The sequence below is a fragment of the Phlebotomus papatasi genome, chromosome 3 (assembly GCF_024763615.1).
Source record: "Phlebotomus papatasi isolate M1 chromosome 3, Ppap_2.1, whole genome shotgun sequence".
Classification (NCBI taxonomy): Eukaryota; Metazoa; Arthropoda; class Insecta; order Diptera; family Psychodidae; genus Phlebotomus; species Phlebotomus papatasi.
This window is the reverse complement of record NC_077224.1, coordinates 22,939,782-22,966,433: the sequence shown is the minus strand read 5'-3', so window position 1 is coordinate 22,966,433 and position 26,652 is coordinate 22,939,782. Positions and strand designations below refer to the sequence as shown.

At 35.7% G+C, this 26,652-nt stretch overlaps 1 protein-coding gene across 2 annotated transcripts; it reads right to left on the bottom strand.

Annotated features, from left to right (window-relative positions):
- Positions 1-3,473: 3,473 nt before the first annotated feature.
- LOC129808273 (zinc finger protein Elbow) lies at positions 3,474-26,237 on the bottom strand. Of its 2 annotated transcripts, none has more exons than XM_055858110.1 (3): positions 25,595-26,237; positions 3,833-5,181; positions 3,474-3,738 (listed from the first exon to the last, which is right to left on the bottom strand). In XM_055858110.1, exons 1-2 carry the CDS (start codon positions 25,661-25,663, stop codon positions 3,841-3,843), a joined length of 1,410 nt encoding a protein of 469 aa, XP_055714085.1. In that variant the 5' UTR covers positions 25,664-26,237; the 3' UTR covers positions 3,474-3,738; positions 3,833-3,840. The 2 variants fall into 2 exon arrangements, with proteins under 2 accessions (XP_055714085.1, XP_055714084.1); XM_055858109.1 differs by having other exon boundaries at positions 3,794-5,181; positions 25,595-26,236.
- Positions 26,238-26,652: the final 415 nt, after the last annotated feature.

Genomic DNA, 26,652 nt, shown 5'->3' with positions numbered 1-26,652 from the left:
TCGAAAGAAACTACATGAAAGAAATTACTCTTAAATTTTTTCTTTAATTAGTCAAAAAGATCAACAGCTGTAAGGAGATATGTCCTCAGTGTGGCCATAAGTGATGCCTGCACCCTAACACAGGGGCATGACATTTCCTATGTTTCTCATATGTTTCTAGCGAGCCGAAAAAACTTTTTAGTTTATTAGCTGTTTTCTGTCATTGTAGAATGAATTAGAAAAAAATTCTGATACAAAATAAAAACCAAATTAATAACGAAGAGGCAACCGAAAACCCTAAATTGGAAACCTACGTAGTTTTGGAGATATCTCGTGAAATGTATACGAAAACAAGGGAAAAAATACACTAAAACCGGTTGCATTTTTCAGAGCTAATGTCACCCCCCTGCCCTAACATATAATGTTAGAAAATCTTTGAGTGTCGAAAAGAAGAGGAAAGCGTAGAAAATTCCGATTTTTCTAAGCTAGCATCCTCTGTCTGGCGTTTAATTTCTTTGCCAAATAAATCGAAAACAGTGAAAATATTGCGAATATCTAAAATATTTTGCGTGTGATCGTTTTGTGAATTTGACAAATATTAGTAGAATGCCCCTTGGCTTTTATGGAAAATGTCGTGTCTCTTAGGAGCTAATTTATGCCACATCTCAATTGCCAGGCAATTTTTCTCGCTCAACTGCGGCTTTTAATTCAAGAGTAATCAAGAAAAAATTTCTAACGCGATATTTATCATCCAATTTACATTTCAAATTAATAATTAATTGTATGTTACATGAACAAGATGAATTATTAGAGTTTTTCTCTCCTAATGCATCACTGAAGACATGAAAGTCCATAACGTTGAAAAATACCTCAATTTTCTCAACTCTGAAAACATTATATGTATATGTTTGCAGATGATGAAGCTATGCCTATTTTTTTTGATAAATGCAATTTTGTGTAACATAAGTTATAATTATTGCAATTACCCTGAAATTGATGCAATTGTGTGATTTTACCTCCCACATATTTCCTCACAATATATTCCTTTTGCACGATAGAGTAAGATGGAGGAGAGACAGAGAAAAATTAATTACACAGAGTGATGTTTTGCATATGATTAACTTCATCTTAAAATAGTTTTTTTTTGCAATATTATTTAGCGCTCTTTTCTTCATCTTTCTCTCCCTTCTGTTTAATCTTTCCGCATGGAAAACTATCATAATTTAAAACACTATTTCTAACCTCTGCTAGTACACTATTATTTAATTCCATCTTGATTGTGTATTTTTCTATGGTTATTAATCAATTAAAATTGATTTATAGACCATATTTTAATTACATTTTAATTACACAATTTTATACACGACATGCATTCATCGATTTGCGAGATTTTTCCTCCTCCTTGTCCCAACTGCACACCGCACTGAGGGTGTTTGCAATTTTCTCGTTATCACGGAATTGATTGGAGGCAATTACCTCACTGAGACGAACAATTTAATCCGTCTTTTATGATTTTTTTTTACTTGGAGATTTTATTGAAACAGTTGTGATTTTTTGGACATTTTTGAAAAACAAAATATGAAAGAATTTTAAAGTTTGTCTTTCTATTTTATTAAATTTAGGATCCTGAATATTGTTAACCTCAAAAACATTGATATTTATTATTTTAAAAATAAATTTCTCATTATCCTCAAAGCAAATAAATTATTAAGCTAGTACGATATCATTCGTACGCGTGATTTGAAATTTTAATACAAATATAACATTACAAAGCAGTCGTACATCAAAGCATTTTAAAGATGGAAGTTTTTATAATATACTAAGGATCCCAAATTAACCTTTTGAAGCTGGATTCACATGATGAAAAGTTGCATAAAAAAATTTACCTCGTAGTTCCTAATTTAATTCCAAACTGTTCCCAATTTCGTTTGAATCAAGTGCGCGCGAAAGATTCACCGAGGTGTCACATATAAGATTAATATTAGTGTTAAGAAAAGCCGGAAAGAGAGGTATATAGTATGCAAAATTTCAAATGGAATATCACGTGTGTTAGAAAGAGTACACTCTACTGGAGTAATACGATGAGTGAGATATTACTGTTCGTATTAATTGCTTTCTGAATCGTATTACAGGCAATTCGAAGAATTTTCCAAGGGTGCCAACTGTGCAGTTTTCGAGTCAACTGTGCAGTTTCGGTCAGTTTTCGAGCGAAACATAAGAGAGAGGCATGATAATATACTTGCTATCTTTTTTTTTTGGCATTCTCGCAGTTCACAAAGTATTAATCTTAATATTAATCTTATATGTGACATGGTTATCAGTTGTCAAATCAGCTGTACAGCGCGTCAAACATTTGTTTTTCGTTCGTAAAAATGGTGATTTTTGGGCTATATAGACCTAATCCTCTCGTTCAGTAATAACCTTCCCGATTTGAGAGCTCTCTCCGGTGGAGGTTTTTCCTTTACCGATTCGAAGGTATATCAGAGAGAACTTGCCTAAAAACCCGTTGGAAGTTCGAACGTTTAAACCGACGAGTTACACAAAAATGAGCAAGTTCCTAAAAAGGACATCTCTTTGAGTTAAAGTGCAATTAAGACGTTCTGCCATCCAGAATTTCCACAAAAGTACACAAAAATTCACTTTTTGCAGCAAATGTTTGCACACTGTTGCTGACATTGTTGACGATTGAAGTGTCAAGAATTAGAAATTCGAAATGGCAAAACAAAGAGCGCTTAAGCGGAGAGCACATGAACTTAGAGTTTAGACTTCCGGTAGATTTTCGAATAGGTTTAGCTTGGCTTGGGAGCGGCTTTGTCTCTTTAAAAGATTATTACTCAACGGAGCCAATATGGAATATCTAGGAGGATCTTGAGAGATTAGATGACGAAGGAGCTCCTGTGGCTGTGAGATCTCATCAAGACGCCTTCTCTAAAAATCTGGATAGTCACATCGTATCGTCTACTCAGCACAGGCGGAGCGACAAGGTGCTTGAAGAAGATATCTTGATGGGAGTATAATCGTAGAAACTCCTTCGCCATCTGATCGCTCAAGATTCTCCTGGATATTCGTATTTTCGATTCAGTACATTTCTGGCAAGGTGCTTAAAGGAGATGAGGTATCATAGAGCCATAGAACCACAGACACTTCCTCGCCATCTGATCCCTAAGTCTCTTTTGGATCTGAAGATTCTTGATTCCTTGTATCGCTTCGCTAGTGTAGAGTGATAAAGTTTCTCAGTTTTCCTGATGCTGATTCACCAATAATGTGTTGAAAGCATTCAGTATCACACGAAACATATTCACAATATTGATCTTACGCACTAGGGCACAACCCGAACGCTTTGCCGCATATATTTTTGACGTTTTCTTTTCTTTTGCGCGCACTTGATTCAAACGAAATTGGGAACAGTTGGGAACTAAATTAAGAATTAAAATGATCTTTATGAAAAAGTTTTACACAAAAGTGCATAAGCCTCAACCAATCAGATTGCTCCATTTTGGTTTACGTACTTCTTATGTATTTTTTCATAATGTAAATCAGGCTTCAAAGAACTTAGAAAGACCATCTGATTTAACAAAAATTGTTGCGAAGAAAATTTGAAATCAGTTGTAAGTTTTGTGTCCTGACCGAGTTACTTAGTTTTTTAAGTTAGGGAAATTTATAATTAATAACAAACTTTTTCCACTTTTTCAATCCGTTTGCTTCTCTAAAATCTCGGAACTTCTCTTCGAAAAATCTTTCAACTTCTTAAGTTTACTTCTGAAAGAAACCCTTTTTGTAAGCTTTATACAATTTTAAATATAGTCTCTCTAACCTTTCGCAATCTGGAGACAATCACAAGGCTAATACATACCCTCAGGTTTAGGGATGCATTGAGGGCGGTGTGCCCAGCCTGGGTCCGTATAGGGAGAAGGGTGAAAAGTACTGTGCGAGAGAGGGATGTGGCGGGAGACCAGGAAGCCCTGTGAGTGACGGCGGTGGCAGGGTTGGCGGCAGAAGGGATGGTTTGCTGTAGGGATGGTACCTGGCTGTTGACAGTGGGCTCAGCGGTGGAGTTGGATAGGTTCTCTGAAGTAGAGGATGTGTCGGTGGTAAGCCTGTAGCTGCGGCCGTAGTTAGCATGGATTCAGACATATTGGAGGTGTGAGTTCTGAGATGCTGCAGGAGTTCGTCTGAAGTGCCAAAACGTTTACCACAGTAAGATGCGTCACTGGCGATCCAGTTGCAGACGAAGGGAAGCTGTGAGGCGGCTGCAAGGGCTGCTAGCTGTGCATGAGCATATGCCGCTGCTGCAGAATTGTGTGCGGCCGAGAGGGAAGTTGGATATCCTTTGGCGGGATGATCGCACTGGGTGCAGCCAGCTGGGCAACCACCAGGCGTTGATGCGCTGGATTTCATCATGTGATTGCTGAGAGCGCAGCCGGTGCAATAGGGGTCTCTACAAACCATCATGGGGTCTGTTGGAGCGCCAGGTACTTTCATACGGGCGTAATTGAGGTAAGGACTAAGGGCGGCGGCTTTGATCATCGAGTGGTGAGGGGTCATAAGAGCGCTAGCTGTCATCAGATCCATAGGATAAGGGAGACCAGGTGGCGGGTAGCCACTGAGAAAAGCCGAAGATGCACTAGATGTTGGCAGACCGAGTGACGTTGTTACTTTGGCAGAACTCAGATCCTTAGCAGCTTGTTCAGCTAGCTTGCCTGACATACTATGCGGACTGTCTTGAGATGGACCGTTCATGGCCCCGCTAGAGGATTCCTTGGATGAGGCACGTTGAGGACTAGCATTTTTTTCTACATGAGACATACTTGGTGTGGATTTCCTATTCGCTGGCGAAGATCTGGGCGACATTGCGCTCTGATTGCTTCCGCAGCGGCCGTTAATTTGCATTGGTTGACTCGTCGGAATTGGGGTTGTTACTTTGGGTGTTCTAGTTCGTGAGATTGAGCGATCTTCTGGTGTTGTGGCCTTTTCACGGTTGCCCAAATCGTAGGGCTTAAAGCTTGATTTGAGAATATCACTGGAAGAACCATTTGAGAGGGAAGATTGACTGCCCGGGGACGATTTGTCTCTTCCGTCAGATTTAATATGAGCCTTTGCGCTCTTCTCGATATTTGCCAGGAGCTTGGGATTCGGAGAATCGGCTCCAATAGAGCTGCATGTCTGAGCCAAAAGGGCTAACGGGCTGTTCTTTGCGTCCAGCTGAAAGCAAAGAAAAATATTTAGTTAATCCTATGTCTGACTAGAGCAAAAAGGGATTCCAATGAGCCGTGGAAGAGGCCCAACTAGTAAATTAGCTGCCTTATAGAGCCAAATACTTGAAACGATTTCATAATGATCTTCTAAACAGCTGACAGCGGAATTATAGGATAGAGATATAAAAGTCTCATAAGAAGCGTAATACAATCCTACAAAACCCTTTATTTCTCAAGAAAATATCTTCTATAATATTTTACTTACATCAAGCTCAAAGTATGTGTTTATAAGAACAAAAGCCTTAAGAACTATTTTCTTATAAATCTTATTTAAAGGTGTACTACAAGTTCTTTTTATAGACTTTTTTCAGTACAATCTTTTTTGCGTGAAAATATTAGTCATTTTCTTAATGAAAATCAAAGTAGACCTATTTTGTCGATTTGCTCAATGTTTTCTCGAGCCTTCTGCCATTTGTTTGCAATTATTACTTCCTAATTTATGAATAAAACCGGAAAACAGATTAATTACGCTGTGAGTTTTCTATTAGGATAGAAGAGCGCAATGAGTACAATATGGAGAAATACTAAAAACTGCTATAAGGTTCTCATATTTGCTCTGCAAATAGTCTTATAGAAGATTCTTAGACTTTCAGTACACTAACACTCTTGTCCACGTGAAAAATATCATGATTTCCACAAAAAATTAAAGTAATCCAATTTTATCAGTTTGTACCATTATTTTTTTATTTTTTGTCCTTCAGTGGCACTTGCACCTTTTTAATTTATAAAAAATACCATGGGAGCATCCAAGAAGTATTTTCTCCTTCATTTTGGCTTGTACGGTTCTTAAAATATGATACTTTGCTCTTCTTAAACACCGCTTGTAGTACTCCCGTCCCGAATGAGTCCCAGTGTCCCTTATATGTAAAAGTGGCGCACTACTAAGATACTCAGGAAGTTCTTGAGCATTACTGACAAAGAATGTGAGGCATTCTTTGAGAAGATGCTGTAAAACTTAGTAATTTCTTTATTTCTTGATTATACACTCGTTATTACTATACCACAGCACATTTTCACCTTAAAACATTAGCACAATACAAGAAATCTACTCTTATTGAATGAATTTATGTGAAAAATGCTTTTCAATCCAAACGCTGCGTGCAAAATGTCAACAACTTCCCCTGATTTCCCCTAATTTTCCCTTAAATTTGACCTAGATCTATTGAAGACTTGTAGCATGCTCATAACAGTCTTTAAAATTTACAAATAAGCGTAAAATTCAGTCGAGACGAAGTTGGGAGGCGTTTCTTCATATACCAATTGGATATTAATAAAGAAAAAGAAGGCGCGTTCAGCAGATTATGTACAGGGACAATATGGATTTTCGTGGGTTCGCGGCACAGCTACAGCGACCATCTTTGTATCTTTGGAATTGCGGTAATAGTAAACTAATAAATTCCTAAACATGATGAATAGAATTAGATAAATATGTATAAAAGCGAAACTTTTTTGTGATTCTTTTAATTATTCTGATTATGGTCTTATAACAGGTTCATATCTGTTTATAGTATTAAATTTAGAGAGAGTATTGTATAAGCATTCTCTCAGAAGATATATAGATGTTTTATAAGATTGTCTCATAGAACTCTTCAGTTTCCTTTCACAGTAATGCTTATAGAGTCACTTGAGCCCCTTAATGGTGCACCACTTTTATATATAAAGGTCTCAACGACTATTTTAGGTAGTCTACAAGCGTTATTTAAGTAAATCGTTCCTTGAGACTTTCTGATAAGCCATGATTCGGGAATTCTATAAGACTATATTGAGAAAAAATTGTTTCTTGGGGGATCTCTATTTGAATACATATTGCAATGGTTTAACTGAATTTGTGTGAATTTTATGAGCCCACATCTTTGTCAAAATTATGGCCGTGAGCCCACAGAAAAGCTTCATTAATAGCTGTGTTAACATTTACACCATCACCGACCGCCCAAAAAGCAATTTAATATTGAACAACGCTGCAAAACTCTTTTGCGTTTGGTTCTTTTGGTTTTGCATTGGACCGAAAACAGAGAACACAGAGCGGAGTAAATGAAAATTTATAGGATGTCTGAATTGACGTGACCATTCATTAAATTTTAATTAATTTTTTCTCTCACTCTAAATTTTCAACATCTCTGTCGTTGTCTTCCTAATGCTCCTTCGAACCCCCATTCTGTAGATCAATTTTCATTTTCTGTCTCGGTTTCGCTCTCTTTTAGAATATCCCAAAGTATGAAGAAGAGATTGTAATGGCCAAGAGTTGTAAATTTAACAGTTGAAGATGTGATTAAAAAAAAAGAAGGTATATAGTAATTGTAGACACAAGGGAGAGTTTGAAAGAAGTATAAATTCAGACGTGTCAAAATGAGACACGAAGGAAATGATAAATTGTGTGGAATACCCCTAATTGGTCGTATATCAATCAAGGAAATTAATTACAGAATTGACTCTTGTCTGTCTCACTGCAACTTATACGCCCGCCCTGGAAAGTTGTACATTTATGTTTTGGGATGTCAAGAGATTCACAAACACTCAGGCAATAGTGTTAATTAATACATTTTGCACCACGATGCACCACAATGAATAAAATTTCTGAGCTATATGTAACATTCTAGGATCTCCTCTGCAATTGAGGTGTGATGTGTGTGGAAAAAAATTGCCTGCAAAATTGCAATAGAGGGCAATTAAAATGAAAACTATTTATTGATCCGTTGTATGTGAACCGCGCAAATGTTTCACGCCCGTTGAAACTCGAAATGCTTTTCATTTAGTTGACTCATTTATCATTTAACCCTCGACTTTGCGCCGCTAAAAACATCCAGAGAAGACACTAAATGAGTAAAGGTGGCATGTCTCACAGCAGGGGTTCATCAGTTTAAATGAAAACGTTTATAGCATTACCACAGATTTATTGTTGCTAGACCTAGCTGATTCTGGGATCTAATTAGTTCGTTCTTTATTGCATTTAATGGACGACGAACACCAAATGATATATTTTTAGGAAAGTCCAAGTTCGCAATAAGGTTAGGGGAAGGTTTTTAGGCTTTGCATGCACTACAGCTTCAGCTTCGAACACTTCATATTTATCCCTTATTCCTTCACTGTAAGAGAAATCCGAAAAAGTTAAAATAGCATTCCGGAAATGTTCATTTTACCCCGCATTATTGATTCGAAATCTGTGTTAATATTATGCTTTTTAGGTGTATTATGGGTTAAAGTTACCCTTTTTCAAGTTAATTTTACACTTAAAAAGGTGTAAAATTAACATTAAAAATGTTGATATATTTTTTCACCTAAAAAGTGTTAAAGTTACGAGGAAAAAAAGTTAATCGTACCCTATTTCGTTGGATAATGAACTGGCCTGATGGATATTCTATGGGGATACTTCCGGTAATCGCCAGAGCAAATTTTTTTCACCTCAAGAAGAAAAACAAATTTTATGTTTTGCCCAGAGCTTTCGGTCCGGATGTGGACCTTCTTCAGTGGTCGACTAGACTAAGTTTATATGGAATTTGAAAAACATAGTCTAGTCGACCACTGAAGAAGGTCCACATCTGGACCGAAAGCTCTGGGCAAGACAGAAAACGTGTTTTTCTTCTTGAGGTGAAATAAATTTCCACTGACGATTACCGGAAGTGTCCCCATAGAGTACCATCTTTCTTTTATCAGTTTTTAATGTGACTTATTTTTTCAGGATATGTATGACTTAAAAACCAGTGATAAGGCCACATACGCTTCTATCAGCTGAGATTCTTTACAGGGGACCTTAGAGTGCCTTCAACTCGGAGTACCTGCAACTTTAAATACTTGAAAATCCGATTGTTATCGTGTCGAGATAATGTTATTATTTTAGACTTCCGAGAACAGTTTGCTCGACGCGATTCTTTACCTGAAAAATTGAACTCACAATCAAATTTTCATGCATTTTGAGTTGTAGGTACCCCGACTTGTAAGCACTACAAGGTCTCCGGTAAAGAATTTCAGCTATCATGAGCTTATCTGGCTTTATCACTGGTCATCTTAAATAGTTTGAAATTGAGTTCGGTCAATTTCGTTACAGTTAGAGTTACAGTGGGGTGAAAGGGATCTCACTGGCGCAATAGATAAGATCGTTGGCCCTTGGGCGGATCGATCCCCGGCTTGACTCATAGTATAGTGATTTCGAGTCCCGCCCGGTGCAGTCCGATCAAGACTTTTTTTTTAATATAGCTCAGATCAGGGAACAGCGAGGGAGGAGTGCGACCCACTGTTGGAAAGGTTTCGTACTTAGCTACAACATACTAAAATTTAAAGAAAAAGCATCGTCTAGTTTTCGAAATATATGAAATCGAAATTTCGAAAATCGATTTTTCGATTAATTTGACCTTCGATTAAATGGGATGAACATGGGATGTCAAAAAAGTTGTAGTATTCCAGGGTTGTAGTATTCCACGAGAGCTTTCCAACACACCAATTTTTTTTCAAGTTCTGATAATTAAAACCGGACACATGGAGATTTGAAAATCGAAATTTTGAACCGTTATAGCTCAGGTCAGTGGGGTCGGAGGACTTTAAATTTGGTACCAAAAATGCAGTCCGGTCATGACATTTTTGGTTATAGCTCGGGTCAGGGAACATCGAGGGAGGAGTGCGGCCCACTGTTGGAAAGGTCCCGACCTCAGCTACAACATACTAAAACTTAAAGAAAAAGCATCGTCTAGTTTTCGAAATATTTGAGATCAATTAATCGGAAATCGATTTGTCGATTAATCGGAGCTTCGATTAAATCGGATGAAATTGGGATGTCAGAAAGGTCGTAGTACTCAACGAGAGCTTTCCAAAACACCAAAATGTTTTCAAATTCCGATAATTAGAACCGAAGATATCGCCATTCGAAAATTAAATTCTTGACCCCTTCTAGCTCGGGTCAGGGGGGTCGGGTGACCTTAAGTTTAGTATTGATCGAAAGGTCTTAGGCCCAACTATAACATACTAAAATGTGAGATCGACCGATGCCATAGGGGCTGAATTATTGAGAAAACAACATTTCGGTGTGTTTCAAAGTTGTGGCAGGAGGTGGTGGGGGGTCAATCTGACATCACCTAATTCTGACCGCCCATCGACATTTAACCTTTCCCGAAAAGCGCTTGTCGATATCTCTCTCCGATCTCTCTCCGGAAGTGGTTATACGACGGACGGGCCGGGACGGGACGTTCACGAAAATCGATTTATAGCACACATGATTTTCGTGATCTATGAGTATCAAAACGTGTAAATCCAATATTTAGGTCTGATTTGACGAGGTCGGATTCACCTGTGACCACAAAAGCTGAAATTGTAAAGAATCTCAGCTAAAACGTTGCAGACCGTAGTACCGCTTTTTCTCACACTCAAATTCGCTCAATCGATTACGATATTGATTCTTCTCGCATGGTCAAGACAAAATGAAGCCACGCTTTAAGCAAAAATTTACAAAAAAAAACAACGTGGAAAAGATTGATTGACCCCTTCAAGAATGTTGGCAAGCTCACTGGCGTGAGCGTATAGATATAGCCTCCTGTGAAAATCTACCATACATACATTTTAATACGGTGGAACATTTCAAGGCATCCCACATAATTAATAGTCCAAATCGAATGCTGTCATGCTGACAAGTGCATGCTGTGCTTTGCGTGCTCGGTGACCCATCATCGTCAGATTTCACTGCCATAATTAATTTCCGCGAATTGTGACAGAACAGGGGTGGACACGGGACATTTATCTCCGTCGTTCAACAAATCGTCTCTCTTGTGGTCCTCTTTTTCTCTTTGTAGCTTCCGGCTTATGGCCCATTCAAAACATGCTGCGAAAGCGCGAAACACTGACAGATTTTTTTGTTTCATTTTGCTTGATTCGCTCTCGTAAGTCGGGATAGTTTTTAATCTGTCTCAAAGGAGATCCCGCATGTTTTGCCTCAGTTAATTTTGACGGCATATCTAATATTGTGCATTTCCTGCATATGGCACTTTTTGGCACTTGACGCCGCTCATGTGTCAATATCAGCAGAAATTGCTAGTTATTTATTTTGGGGGTTCATAAGCATTCTAAATCGCGAATATTGAGAAAATATTCGATTAATCGATGTCTGTTTGGAATAAAATATAGGCCAAAAGCGTTGATTATTAGGACACTGAGCGTTATTGATGAAATCAGAGATCATATACTAAAAACGGTTAAAAAGTGAGAGATCGGATGACCAATTCAAAAAACGAATCTGAATAAATCTCAGAGAAAGATATGAAGACTTGACCAGTGATGAAAGCTTGGAGACTGAGGTAAAAGCCCTGGAAAAAGTTAATGCATTTTCCTTGAATTATTTTCATTTTTCGATTATTTAAGGATCCTCATCGAGATAAATTACCATTTTAATAATGTTAGCATTTTTACTGCTTTTCTTTTTTTTATTTTCACCTTCCACCCCCCGAAGACCACTTTTATCAACAAATCTTCACGTTTCAGACGATTTCTGAGAAATGTCGTCACTCTGTTTGTCAGTCTGTCCGTCTGTTCGTTCGCTTGTCGCCAGCTCTAGAGGTCAAACGGTTAGAGATAGCGACTTGGGACCTAAGGGGGACCCCCCATAAGTAGATCCAAGGAGCGTTAACATGCTCCTTATTTCCCCTCGCCCCTCGCCTTCCCCTCCAAAACCATGTTTTTTGGGATTGCTCGAAAACGCGAAAGATTACCCAGGCGCACATTTTGTCCTGAGACGAAAATAGCGTTGAAACATTCCTAATTACAGTTTTACATGGCCAAAGGCTAAAAAGACACTAGAGAGCGCATTTATCAAACGAATGGGGTCATGATTTGGGCTCGTTGGAAAGATCTTGGAATTTCCTATAAAACTGACCCGGTTCCAATCGGTTCTGAACCGGTTCATAGTCGATAACTAATTTTTATCCGAAAATCGATACTTTTAAAACAATTTTAGAGGATCTTTTGAATGATATATGAATCGGTTCAAATCGGTTGAGAACCGGTAAATGATAAATGATGCGAAAGTACTTCTGAGGTATATAGAATCTAAGTCACGAGTTCGAGCATTTCGCAAAGCCTGGGACGCTTAGCCACCCCTTTATTTCAAGAGCTTTCATAGTCTTAGTGTTTTCAAAAAAAAAAAAAAAAAAAACTGTGTTTAGCGATGTTAAGATCGGCATTGTTGTTTTATGCAGAATATGAGATCTGGAACAGAACTTTCCTGTTATAGGGTGGCGGTATTACTTGTGGCCCTTGTCTATACTTATGGCCCCCTCGCAAAAAACACCACAATGTTACAAAGTGATTTAAAAAAACCCCCAAAATTAAACATATTTGATGTCTTATGATAACACCTCACATTGTTTTTGGTTTTTCTAATCATTTTATGACCAAAATTCCAATGAGCTCATAAATAAGGACAGGCCAAGGACATAACCTGTCTGTCATTTTATTTCTAGATTGAATTAGTTTTTTGCGTACTAGATTAATTATTCAAATTTCTACCGTTTTTTTTACTGCTCGAACTCCACGGAGAGAGCAGTATACATATATAATTCCTCGATTTTGAGTTATATATATATTTCGACTCCTTATTCCCCAAGGGGTCGTATTTTGGGAGAATTTTGGAAATCTGAAGTTTCGAGTTTTTTGGCGTCACGCTGTTTGTCCGTCTATCCGTCCGGCTGTCGCCAGCTCTAGCGGCCAAACGGTTAGAGATAGCGACTCGGGACTTACGGGGGATCCCCCCTAAAAGTCAACTTAAGGATCGTTAACCTGCTCTTCATTTCCCCCACCGCTTACCCTTCATTTTTTTAATCTTTGAATATGTTTTAGAGATTACCATGGCGGACATTTCAACCTTAGACAAAAATACAGTTGAATCATTCCTATTAAAGGTTTTTCAAGGTCAAAAGTTAAAACTACTCTAAAGAGCGTATTTCTCATTCGAATAGTATCATGTTTAAACTCGTTGGAAAGGTCTTGGAATTTCCGATAAAACTGAACCGATTTCAATCGGTTCTGAATCGATAATGACTCGGTTCATAACCGAAAACTAATTTTTATTCGAAATTCAATTATATTACTCTTGAGGTGTATTTTGGGCAATGTTTTGAGTGATTTATAAATCGGTTCAAATCGGTTATGAACCGACACTAAACCGGTTATGAACTGATAAGTAATTTTGTCCGAAAATCGATTATATTATTCTTAAAACTATTTTAAGGAGTTTTTGAATGATTTTAAATCGGTTTAAATCGGTTAGGGACCGCTGAACAGTAAATGATGCGAAAGAACTTTTGAGGTATAGCATCTAAGTTACGAGTTCGAGCATTTCGCGAAGCCTGTTTTTAGGGCAATCGATAGAGAAGTTAATGGTAGACTAAGTGCAGTTAATTGAACTCAATTTAATTTGCGATGGATGTTGATCTTTTCTAGATTTTCTTAGTTTAGTAGAGGCTATAGGTAACATAAATGATCTGAAAATTAAATATAGATCTATGGCCTGTTGAACCACGAACAGGATATTTATTTCACCCCTTTTATTTGGCTGTAAGTAAAATTAGATCTTCTGAGAACTCTGTATGTAGGGGGAAGTGGGTCACCTTTGAAATTGGGATTTTTCACCTATTTTTAAATAAAATTGAGCCTTATCGTGATATAATTTAGCTGCACACACAGATTGAAAAGCTAAATTATGATATGTCTCAGTTCCACTTAAAAATAGGAGAAAAGCCCAATTTCAAAGGTGCCCCACTTCCCCCTATAGTTTTTTGGGGTGATCCATCTACCATCAATTAAATGATTGATTTGAGTGTTTCGCAACCAGACTGACTCGTCATCCACTGGCATATTTAAACCGTGGTCTCATGCATCAGCACGGGCTGAGGTGAGGTGAGATCAATGAGGATATGGGGTAGGGTAGGATGATGCGAGAAACACGGACTAGAGTTCAGGAAAGGCACAGCAAAAAAAATGCAACACACAATGCTGTGTGCACTTTTCATTTTCGCGGCTTCCAGTTTAATATATAATGAGGCAGCCAGTGGTGGGTTCATGTTCTGAATCTCAATGAGGGATTCTTTTTCTGCTCCTTTTTTTTGCTGAGTTTTCTACCACCTCAACTTTATACAATGCTTCTGGTGCTTGTGCATTGTATCAAATTAAAAATAATTTGCTTTGTTAAAAATTAATTCTGACCTGGAAGAGGGAATTACTGTGGTCTTGTTTAATTTCTTTTTCTTCACCACTTTTTCACTCCTGCTGACAATTTTAAGTATTTTATACGTCTCTCTAAAGCCACCACTTGGTGTTCTTGGAATGCAAAATGATACGCAGGAGCTCAAGAGATCTGCTTTACCTCTTAAGGCGTCTACACATTTGGAGCAATTTTCATCAAAAATAGCTTTTTTGAAGGAAATTGCCTGCAGTGTTGTAGGTACACTGAGAAAGAAAAGGGGGTGCGATTAACTTTTTTTCCTCGTAACTTTAACACTTTTTAGGTGTAAAAGTATATCAAAATTATTTAATATTAATTTACACCTTTTTAAGGGTAAAGTTAACATGAAGATGGGTAACTTTAACCCCTAATACACCTAAAAAGCATAATATTTATTTTATACCGATTTCGGATCAATACTGCAGGGTAAAATAAACATTTTCGGAATGTTATTTTAACTTTTTCGGATTTCTCTCAGTGTAGAAACGTCAAAATTCTGTCAAAAATTCAGTTTTTGACGAAAATTGCCCCTAATGTGTAGAGGCCTTTATACTGGCTTGATCGATTTTGTGTTTAAAGCCATCTACACACTATTTTACCTAATCACTGTAGGCAGAAACAAAATTTTTTAAGGGGCAATTTTTGACGAAAATTTCTTATAGTGTGTAGACGCCATAATATAGCAATGCACAAAAATTAGTCAATTTGATTCGGACCATGTTCCTAATCAATATCTTTATGAACATTGGGCCGAATTAAAATATTTAAAAAAAAAAAACTTTCTTATGCCCAACGCACAATATTATTTGTTTTGTAAACATATTCTTGACATTTCAATGTGAGTGAGTGAAATATAGATCTAGTCATCTCGCTCACTCTCATAGGAAATTTTCAAAACATATTTGCAAACAAAAGTTATTGTGCGCTGGGCCTTAGAAATACGTGCCATATAATAATAACTTTCTTTAAAAACTTGTCCCTCAATTTGTGGTGAAATTTATGGCTTATTCCCAATCTTGTACAATCAGAAGTCAAGGATGAAACAGCCACATCGGTATATATTTTCTATTTTGTTAAAACTAGTAAATCTCAGCCCTCATGTGTCCTGAATGAAATGGAACATTTAGGAAAACTGCTGTATAACCCTCACAGAAAATATTAAAATACATTCAGTGGTCGTAAATATTCTTCGTGCGCAGCTGAGAGATGTTCACAATGTGGAAGGCGCATCCTTTCATATTTTTAATAATGCCAAGTTATATCAACAATAAAATTTTATGGATTCATTTATCATAAAAATGCAAATAATAATCGTAAATCTTGAACAATTCCCCTAGACCTTTTCCTTCTTGTAAGCTTGCATGAGTCTTCAAGGGTGAATTGCTAAGGGGACGTGCAAGTTGAGATAGGGAATTGAAATAAAGGTAACATGTTACACCTCACATTTTAAGTACATGTCTTTTTTTCCTGTGGAAATGGGGTTGATTGTTATCATTTTGAGTGATGAAAGTTGCTCGGATGATTATCCTTGTTGTCATTTTTTTCCTTCCTCGTCCTAAGTCTGCCCACAAAAATGCCCAACAATGTCTTGCGTGTTTCTCCTACAACGATGTATGATAAATTGACCTACTTTCCCGCCATAACACTTCTTTGATGGACCCGTAAATCCATTTTTATTATATCAAAGGCAACGACCAATAACATTGGCTGTAGTTCTGCTAATAAAAAGCACCTCATAGTAATTCATAAAGAATGTTATGAGTCAGTAAAAGGACTTCTTCCTTCTCTCGAAGCCATCATTCATTATTTTTGGTTAACAGAACATTACCCATCCATCGCTAAAAGAAAAATGATTCATAAAAAACAGATCATCGTAAATTAGTCATAAAGGCACGTCTGTCAAATTATGAGGCTCGATCATAAAATAAAAAGAATGATATTTTTTTTTTGAGAAAAGCATGATATTCTTTGACAAAAAAGAAACGATAATTGATCGGTGTTGGTTGTAGGATGTTTTGTTGTCTCATTTTCTTAATTTACAGCCAACACATTAAAAATTAAGTCGTAATTCAATATTGCTGAGTTTTAAGTGCTATTTTATGGTCTCAGAAACTTCTTAATTTTTCTCCCCATACATTGCCTTCAAACGGGCTTTCCAAACTTTATTAGTATAGAACGTTTTATTAGTAGAGGAAATTGATGGAAAATTTATTTCAAATCTTTTCCTTTTTTTAATTCAAGAAACTTTTCTTTAGTCCAATGTTTATGGAGTCTCCCACAGAAGCTCAGTGATTTCACCAGTTGTTTCCGTCAAAATATGCTAAAAAGCCACCATATTGTCGTCTCCAACGGTTGTCCTCATTTGCATATTTAATTACTCTAGCAAACCACTAAAACACTATTTAAACACAAATCACCATCTTATGAGGTGGAGTCAGTGAATTGGAAAAATAGTGGAATTTTCCTAGTTGAACAATGTAAGATAAATTTCCAGGTGATTTACTATGGGGTTACGTTGGGGCGACAACTAAAGGATCTGTTTAGATTACTTGACATTATTTTGGTTAACATGAATACTATTTATTGGGTGCAAACACAAGTAGATTTTGATTTTCAAATAGTGTCTTGGATAAAATGTAAATGATACTCTATTTGAACAAAAAGTCATTGATGTTCGAAGAATTCAAATTCAATTTCGAATTTTCATACTAAATTCTCGAACAAGGTGGGGAAAATTTATGAAAAATTACTCTAAAATGCTCGTAAAAAAGTTACTCAGTAATTATGGAGTGATTAAAGATTGGGACATGAGTAGTAAGCATCGTTGCTTTGTGTTTTTCCACATAACAAAGTGAAGACCAACACATTTGACACTTGAGCACTTCGAAATTCGAAATTAATTATTTAGCTCATTATACACCGGAAGAATTTAGGAGGGCCTGTTTTAGCATACAGGAAACTTAAAAAAATGTTTGTTTAAAATTTTGTTAAAGAAAATTGAAATCAAAACTTTAATGTTCAATAATTATGAAAGTAAAAACGGATTTCGTTTTGAAAAATTCATTGAATGCACTCAAATCGAAATGTTTCAGTGAAAAAAAAAAGAAATGTATTATGGTTTCTCACTAGAAGCAATTTTCGTCAAAAATAGCCTTTTAAAAAAAATCTGACATTTCTGCCTACAACAATAGGGAAAAGTTTGATTATAAAAATTACGGTGATGACCAGTGAGAGTTTTCTTCTCTTCAAGACTAAAACACCTTTTTAATCTTGCCCAGAGCTTTCGGTCCGGATATGGACTTTCATCCGGACCGAAAGCTCTGGGCAAGATTAAAAAGGTGTTTTCAACTCATCAACTCATCAACTCATCACACCAGTTCCATTACCTATTAGAGGAAATTTTCTTTAGAAAGGCATTTTTTTTAAGAAATTGCTCATAGTGTGTAGAGACCATAAGATGAGACACTTAACAATCCTATCTGCTACAGTCAGTCGTGGAAATAAGTGTAATTCGAAAAAATTCATACATAGATCATAACGTCCTTTCATGCCAACATAAAAATCGACATTTTTATTTTTTGTTCTATTATTAGAATTTTATTTTTTTTTGTTTGGAAATAAGTATAATTCCACTCAATAAATTTACTGCTAGGGTATTTATTTTCGACCAATTTAAGGATAATATCTTTGAATAATTTTATTTTTAACAATTATTAAATAAAATTCCATTTTCTAAACTTTTACATTAATTTTGGTTTAAAGATCGTGAGGAAAATGTTTAATGAACAAAAATAGAGAAAAAATTAAAGCCTTGAAGACAATGGATCTTAGTAACTAAAAAGCCAATGATAGCCTAGATCAGCTTATAAAGGGTATGATTCTTACATTGCAAATTCGGTTTGTTTTCAAATTCAAAATGATCGAAAGCGAGTAAACATATTTCGGGAAATTTTATAAACACAGTAAAATTTTTAAAAATTCAATTTTGCTTTTAATTGAAATATCTCGCGATCTAGGGTACCGTTATAGAAAATTTAATTTTTATTATTTCATCTACTTAAATAGCTTTATAAAAAGTATTTAAAAATTTTCGAAAAAGCATAGAAGGATTTCGAGTTAATCTAAGAAAAAAAACGCGTTTTTACACATGTTTCCGTATATCTCGGAACGCGAAAATTTGCGAAAAAGGACCTGTCATTTTCGTCATGAGGGATGCTCCAAACATCAACCCTGTAAATTTGAGATTGGCCAAAGCAAGTAGACCAAATTGCAGATTACAATAGATGTGATTATGTAAGAATCACACCTAAAAATGACTAAAAGTACTATCAGATAATTGTCAAATTTGTCAATAGATCCGCCATACATGCCTCTTAAGGTACACTAAAGCGGTCTTCAGATTAGAGGTTTAGCCCAGTTCCCGTAGGTCTCAAATAAAATTCTAATATGTAATTTAATTGCTTTTTAAAAGCCTAATAGGTCATTTATCTTTCATAATCCAATCCTAAGTTAAATTTTCCCAAAAAATCATGATTGATAATAAACTAGAGTAGTTACGGCATTTGGCTAAGCCTTAGGTCTGAAGCCCGTATAAGGGTCGAAAATCTTCTCTTGTTAGAGGCGAAAAGTACTTTTTGCCTCTAACAATGTTGTTTTTTAATGTAAAAAAAGGGCTTTTCCGCCGAAATTTAGTTGTAGAACGATACTTGCTGTTTAGTCTAATTATAATGCTGATGATTTTGCTGCAAAATAATTTGTAATATTTGTAAGTGCGTTCTATGTGTAGTGCTAAGTGAAAAATAATCCTAAATTTGGACGGTCAAGGTATTTTAAAATAAAATCAAGAATTTAGAACTTAAACATATTAAATGTTTTATTTATTATAAACGATAAATTCTGTTAATAATAGCAAAAAAATCTATCGTTTTTGAAATAGCCTTTTTTTTGCTCTGAGCAGCCCAATTATAAATGATATCATCCAAGCTTTAGTTTATTTGTTTATATACAGTAGACTCTCTCAATTTCAGGCATTTGGAATCAAAATGTCACCCGAATTAGAGAGAAATTCGATCGACAAATTTTTTGAAATGCAACGATTTTTTATTCATATGCAACACTTATTGAGTTTACATACTCATATATTTATGGTAAATTTTATGAAAACCGCTCAATAATGCAAAAACATATCAGAACTAAGACAATACATGGCAAATTTGAGAATATTTGCTTTATTTGAAAATAATAAGCAAACTTGAAAAATGTCAACACACTTTTTTCAAATTTAACTGCTGCACGAATTAAAAAGTAGCCCGATCTTAAAAGAACCGAATTAGCGAGAGTCTACTGTAACATTTTGACCAGCGCCCAATAACTTTTGTTTGTAAACATGATTTTGGATCTTCCTGTGAGAGGGAGTGAGATCTAGATCTAGTCATCTCGTTCACTCTCATGGGAAATTTTGAAAATATGTTTACAAAACAAAACTTATGCCCAGCGCACAATAATTTTTGTTAGTAAACATGTTTTCAAAATTGCATGAGATTGAGTGAAATGACTAGATTGAGATCTCACTCACTTTTACTAAAATGTCAAAAATATTTTTACAAAACAAATGTTATTGTGCGATGGGCAAAATGTATATCTAGTCATCTCGCTCTCTCTCATAGGGAATTTTGAAAATATGTTTACAAACAAGAATTGTTGCGCTCTGGCCATTACTGAACTAAACTAAAACTAAAATATCTATTTACAAACACAGCTGGGAGATTATTTTTTAGGTTGGTAATTCTGTTGAATTCTTCAAAAACATTCCAAGCATAGACTTGCATACAAATAATGATGACTTTTCTATGAGTACAAGTTATGTAGGGTAAAGTGATATAAGTTGGACATAGTGTTACAAGTTGGACAATTCGCCGGTACAAGTTGGACAGGGATTTTTTTTGATAAATACAATACAAAATTTGTTTTTAATCATAAGGAACCAAATTATAAAACTAAAGCAATAAAAATATACAAACAAAAATGAAGTACTAAATTTATCAAGACAAAAAGCCCTGTCTAAATTGTACCATTGTCCAACTTGTACCACTTTACCCTATGTCTTACAAAATTTAACCAGACGAAATTTGTTTATTTTGTAAAATAATTTTGTATTATAAAAAATCACTTTAGTTTATTTGAGTATTTCAGAATTTAATTCAATAAGCCACAAATTTGGCACATCTTCAATATTGAAGGCAGACAGGGGGGCTACAAATAAAGAGGACATGAGCAACTTTGTCGGCTGGTGAGGACACTAATGAGCCACTTAAACGACAGTCCCACTAATTACATAGGAAATACAGTCGAGTGACTTGGGAGACGAACAAGCTGGAGGACAAATTTTGTCGGGCAGAAAAAGAAGAAGTCCCCGGGTTAGACAGTAGCTCTGTGGGAATTTGTTTGGTCAGAGAACTTCCGATTATGTCATGTGGACATGCTTTTGGAAACTCTTTCCCTGTCACTCAATCATGTGTTAGGCCTCTTTTTTTGTACCACCCCCTCGATGTCTTTTGTTGAGCTGGAAGAGAAAAAGAGGGTCCCAACAACAATGTTGAATCCAGCCGGGGTAAAAAGGCAGAACAAGCCAAAACCCAAAACCGACAACTGTGTCAGTGTCATTAATCATTCAATCAAGCGACATTATAACGAATGGAAATCGCATGGAGCGAGAATTAATACAAAACGTAAATGTTATACCTCGCTTCTCTATAAAGAGAATTTTTTGGGGAGTGTGAGAGTGAAAAAATAACACAGGAAAATATGATTGATAGCACTTCGGGAGATTTACGTCGTTTTGACAGCCGCACAGTTATTAATTTTGTGTTTTCTTAATTAATGCCTCAATAAATAAATAAATATGGGTCGTCTTTTCTATTTGCCTTTAGAATTTAGATATAAAACCCTATTTCAAGTGGCTCTATTGCACATTTTTTCCTCTTCTGGGAGGGTTTATTTCTGAGAATTTAATAAAATTGCTATTCGTACATTTTGAAATGATTTTTTTGGTAAATTGTTAACATTAAATTATCCTTTAAAAATGTTAATGACATCAATATTTCATTTTTATACTATATCTGCATTTTAAGAGTTTCTTCAGTGTTCCATCATTACACCTTGAAGCATAAATTATCCATTTTCTCTCCGTGTTGGATGTTTTTAGATTTATTTTCAAACATATATTTTCTGATTGAATAAAAATTTTAATTTATAGACTGTATTTTCACAAATATTCCATATGTGTCAAATTAATGGTAAAGTGATTTACATGGGGGAATTAAATTAGAGATTTGTTGTGCGATAAATCTAAAAAAAATATGACTCGTTCATCCATTGTCAGTCACTTTATATGGCTGCAACTTTAGCCTGTGGCCCAAGGTTATCATTCAGAAGAATTTAAGTGATTTTGTGTGAAATAGATGAAATAGATTTGAATTTTAAGGGAGCTGTGGTTGACAGTATAAGAAAAAAAACTTAAGATTAGGGGAGACTGGGGCAAAAAGTGTCAAAATGGATATTTTATTTTTTCCACAAACTCTGACAATCAGAAGATCTGAATAATTTCTAATGAGCATATTCTTATAGGAAATTTACCGCTATACCGTTTTCTGAAATTCACTTTTCCCTATCTCGAAAGGAAATGCTATTTCCGAACCATTTTCTAAAAGACGATTTTATGGAAATTTTCAAAACTGTTGGGGCAAATTTTGTCAGGCATGGGGTATATTTTGTCATTATCTTTCGCTCTGTTAAGATCTCTAGTGAAAGAAAAAAAATCTATTGGTAAATTCTGGTAAGAACTTTATTTCTTTATAACTTTATGCAGTGCATTCTGCATATGTTTAATATAAAAATTTGGAACCACGTACACTCAGAAAAATAATCGAGTAAAACTTACGCAAATCGATGTTGAATTAACTCTTTTTCGTTGTGATTTTCGATTTAGAGTTGATTTTACTTTTATTCAGGTGTAATATTTGGAAGAGTTGTTTTAACTCTTTTTCCTGATATTTACATGACAAAAAAGTGTAAATAACTCTTTTTAAGATTGAAAATAACTTGTTTTAAGAGTTAAAATAACTCTTTCAAATCCCAAAATGAATATATGTTTTGCAATTTTATGTGTCTTTTTTATTTTAACATTTTCTTTATTAACATTTTCTTGGCATCAAGTTCCCTATGTTCTGAGCGAAATATCACGTATGATGCAAGCACATGTCTTCATGAAGCACTCTAATTAATGTTCCTTATGAACTTTGTCATACGAAAATCTTCTTGACTGAAGTATATTCTTAAAATGAAAACACTTAAGCATATACTTCAGTCGAGATGAAATTTTACATTGAAAATGTGTAATAATTACATCGATATCCGACGAATTAATTCAACTCGCACGAAGAGTTGTTTCAACTCTATTTACTAAAATTTACAACGAAAAAGAGTAACAACTACATCGATATTCGTAGTGTTAATTCAACTCTGCCATAGAGTTGTTTTAATTTTTTAGGTTTTTTCTTAGTGCATTTATCTGCTGGCTATAATTTCGTTGAAAAGATTGTTGACTGTGCAGCATAATCTTAGAAATCACTATTCTTTTTTTTTTAAACTTTCAAAAAATATAGTGAAAGGAACACCTATTGACACTTTAAGAACTCGTGTCAGGACCTATTGACACCCTACTCTGTGCCATTTGGAATACGAAATTGCAATACTCATACTTATCGAAAAACGTAAATTAATTGAAAAACGCCATATTAGGGGAAAGCGCGCTACCTTCGGATGACTCAAGCTTCGCATAATTCAATTTTTTCTCTATGTTCCCTACGGATTTCACTCATAGTTCTTTTCTGAAAATTTGAGGCATTGGCCTAGCTATTAAAATATAATATAATAACGGGCCAAATTCATTTATAACACATTGAAAAAAAAAAATGATTTGTGCGAAACATAAATCGGCCGAAGGTAGCGCGCTTTCCCCTACTTACATTTTATTAGATACATTAAATAAATTTCAATATTTTGACAAAAGTTTCAATAGAGGTTCCCTGTCGGAGAGGTGTTGATTCGACCCTACTATTAAAAGGTTTGTCCTCTATACAGTAATGTTCCCTAAATTTGAACGACGGTTGCATTCAAAATGTAAAATTTGAGGTTATGTGAAGAAAGCTTTGCGTGGAGTCTGAATTAGGACCATTTTTCTCTAGTGTTTCCTCAATATTGTCGTATTATATTAACTTCCGCAACAAATTCCATTTATTTCACAATAAATTACATTGATATATCCTCTAAAGTTATTTTTCTTAATTTAGGGAAAGTGCATTTCACATAAATTCCGTTCCTTTTTTGAAAATATCGTTCAAATTGTGGAAACCCGTCTGACCAGATAAGCGTGGATTATAGCCTGAATAAACCCCTATCTTTCATACCTTACTTTTAAGAAGGTCCCATACAAAATACCCCTTACCAAATATACGTGAAGGACACTCTTCTGCGTTCATGGTGGTGAGCAGCGGAACTACGAAAATTATGTTGCCGGCCGTGTTGCTCAGCTGTCAGTGACAAAATGGAATATTTTCCAAAAGATTTTATTTGTTTTTAAATTTTGCACAAAGATTGTGAGTGATTTTAGTGTTTTTATTAATAATAATAAATATGCGGCGGTGGGTTTCGTGTAGAGAAGAATATAGTGTTTACAATAAACAAGTTTTCAATCGTGAAATACGTGTTTTTCTTTCCTTTCCGTGAATATTTATTAAGAGACAATTTTTTACAAAATTATTTTTACTTTTATAAAGTGTTAAATCTTTCATACTGGTTAATTAAAATATATCACTATCTTTGTAGGTTCTATCGTTTGTATAAAATTCGAAAATTCATTGCATCGCCATTGATGTACGTGGAAAAGTCCAGTCCTTAATTCAGGCCTACCTCTCGGATCTTGCCGATGAGGGCTAAAATAGTTCCTAATCCTGGGTGTTAATTAATGGCTCAACGCTGGGCCCACTTACCCTGTGTCAGACGGGAAATGTCATCTACATCCCCGAATGTTCAAATTTGAAGAACTCTACTGTATTTGTCATTTTTGATATGTCAGTCCAAACTTCTGTCAAGTTTGTCACATGATTGTTATCAGTGTTTTTAACATTTAATTGGTTTAGTTAAAGATGTTCATTTTTGTTGAATATCTAATAGAAATGAAAGTTTGAGCACGTGGTCTTATGATTTAGTTCGGTGCTGTGAGAGCAGCTGTTCTTGGTGACAACTAACCAAAGAAATATGAGGTAGCTACTGTTATATTTTGCAAACCTCCAAATTAAGAGATGTTACCGGAACTGTCATCTATTAAATTTGACAGCTGTCAAATGATTTGATAGAAGAAATACAAGATGTTTGTGCTCTCATTACCATACACGTTATGTCTCTAAAAACTGCATACGCAGTGTAAAAAGTTCCTATATCATCAATCAGTTTCACCAATCATTTAGCAATTATGACATTTACTGCATCTTTTCAGTCTTCAACATTCCAACCACTGATCTTTTGCATAAATTTCTTCCCACATTTTGACGAATGAGATACCCAAGTGCTCCATCATTCTGTCATACACCCAAATAACACCCATGTACATTGTTCAATTTAACAATTAATTCCAGCGAGATGGGGGCACAAAATTGCAATATATTACTCCTTTTGGGTGGTTTCAAGTATTGGCTCTTGTTTGGTATTGGATGGGTTTTCCGTCTCTCGAAGAGACTGGCGGAATGGGTGGAATTGAGGGGTGCTGCGTGGGGGTTTGGGGGAACTTTAGGAACGAGTTATTCCCTGAAATATGGCCGACGCTCTTGGCGCGCTCGTAAAGTTTGCGATTTGAATAATGTATGCGGCAATAATTTATCGATAATAGCCATTAATGTGGCATTTGCAACGGCCAGAGACGCTATTTCCACTAGATTTTATTGAAATCGCTTCGAATAAATTAAGATAAAAAAAGAGCCCCAAAAATTAGTCACGGCACATTTTGACTTACACGCGCTGGCATTACACTTAATGGGATCTTTTCTTAGAGGGACATGACAAGGAAGAGGTTAATGTATTTCGAAGGTGTTATTGATAAAACACTTACAGATGTTGGAAGTGGTGACAGATAGTCCGGTCTTAAGTATTGATTGCTGGGATTGCTGGACGTTAGCATGATGACTATGGAGGTTAAGGTTCACAAGTTATCTCTTCCCTCTTCTAGACACTTATCACTTGAAATCCTCTTTTCAGATAACTGCACTTCAGTGGGTTTGCTTTAATCACTTTATGCTCCACATTCTTTGATAAATTAATCACTTGAATTGTGCAAAACCTTTTGGGATTTGTCACTGTTGTGCACCCAGAACCACCATTCACTTAATGCTTTAGCGTTGATAATCCTTATGTGATGTGTCAGGTAATTTTAATCCTCAGAGTGAGTTAATTAATCCTGCATCTCACTTGACACTTCCATTGTATTTTCAGTTGATCTATCTCACTGGAATTTAATCATTGTTCCCAGATGACTGGTTTTCGGTAATTTTTTAAAACCGTTTCAAATTTAAAAATTAAAAATTTATCTCCTTTAGCACTGGATATTTTTCCAACATAAAAAAAAATGATCGCACTTTCGTTGGTCACAAACGTTGGCAGAATGTATAACGATTGAACGAACGACGTAAAGACCACACGAATGAAATGTCTGGCATCGACTGAATGTGGCTGAGAAATCGAATTCACCGCGAAGCCACGAGTCGGCATTTTGAGAGTGAAACATTCTATGGGAGACTCTCTTGTGGCAAGTTTTCTGGTCGTTTGTATTGCTTTTTTTTCCCAACACACTCAAAAACTTCTGAACACATGGCGGGAAGCTCAGAAAGCTCCATTTCTCTTGAACTTGGAGTAACCAGGAAGAGAGGATTCCCATAGACAGAGAGAGAGAAAGTTGCAGGCATGCGTATGACATCCGCTCTCACTCTAAACTCAAATGCCGGTATCATAGAGAGAGGAACTAGCACTGGGAAAACCTTTCTATCCCCCACCTGTCTTCCAGGAAAGAGAGAAAAGTGCAAAAAGCTCAAGAGTGCAAATGTGAAGAAAAGTCAATTAGAGTGCTGCCTTGTTTAGACAACACTTCACACCTTTTCGGCGACCAGTCACACC

Excerpts from the sequence above, each read along its gene's own strand:
- LOC129808273 (XM_055858110.1), bottom strand. The coding sequence starts at position 25,663 with ATGCTAACGTCCAGCAATCCCAGCAATCAATACTTAAGACCGGACTAT. Across the intron at positions 5,182-25,594 it reads TGTCACCACTTCCAACATCT|CTGGACGCAAAGAACAGCCC; the intron begins GTAAGTGTTTTA and ends CTTTGCTTTCAG.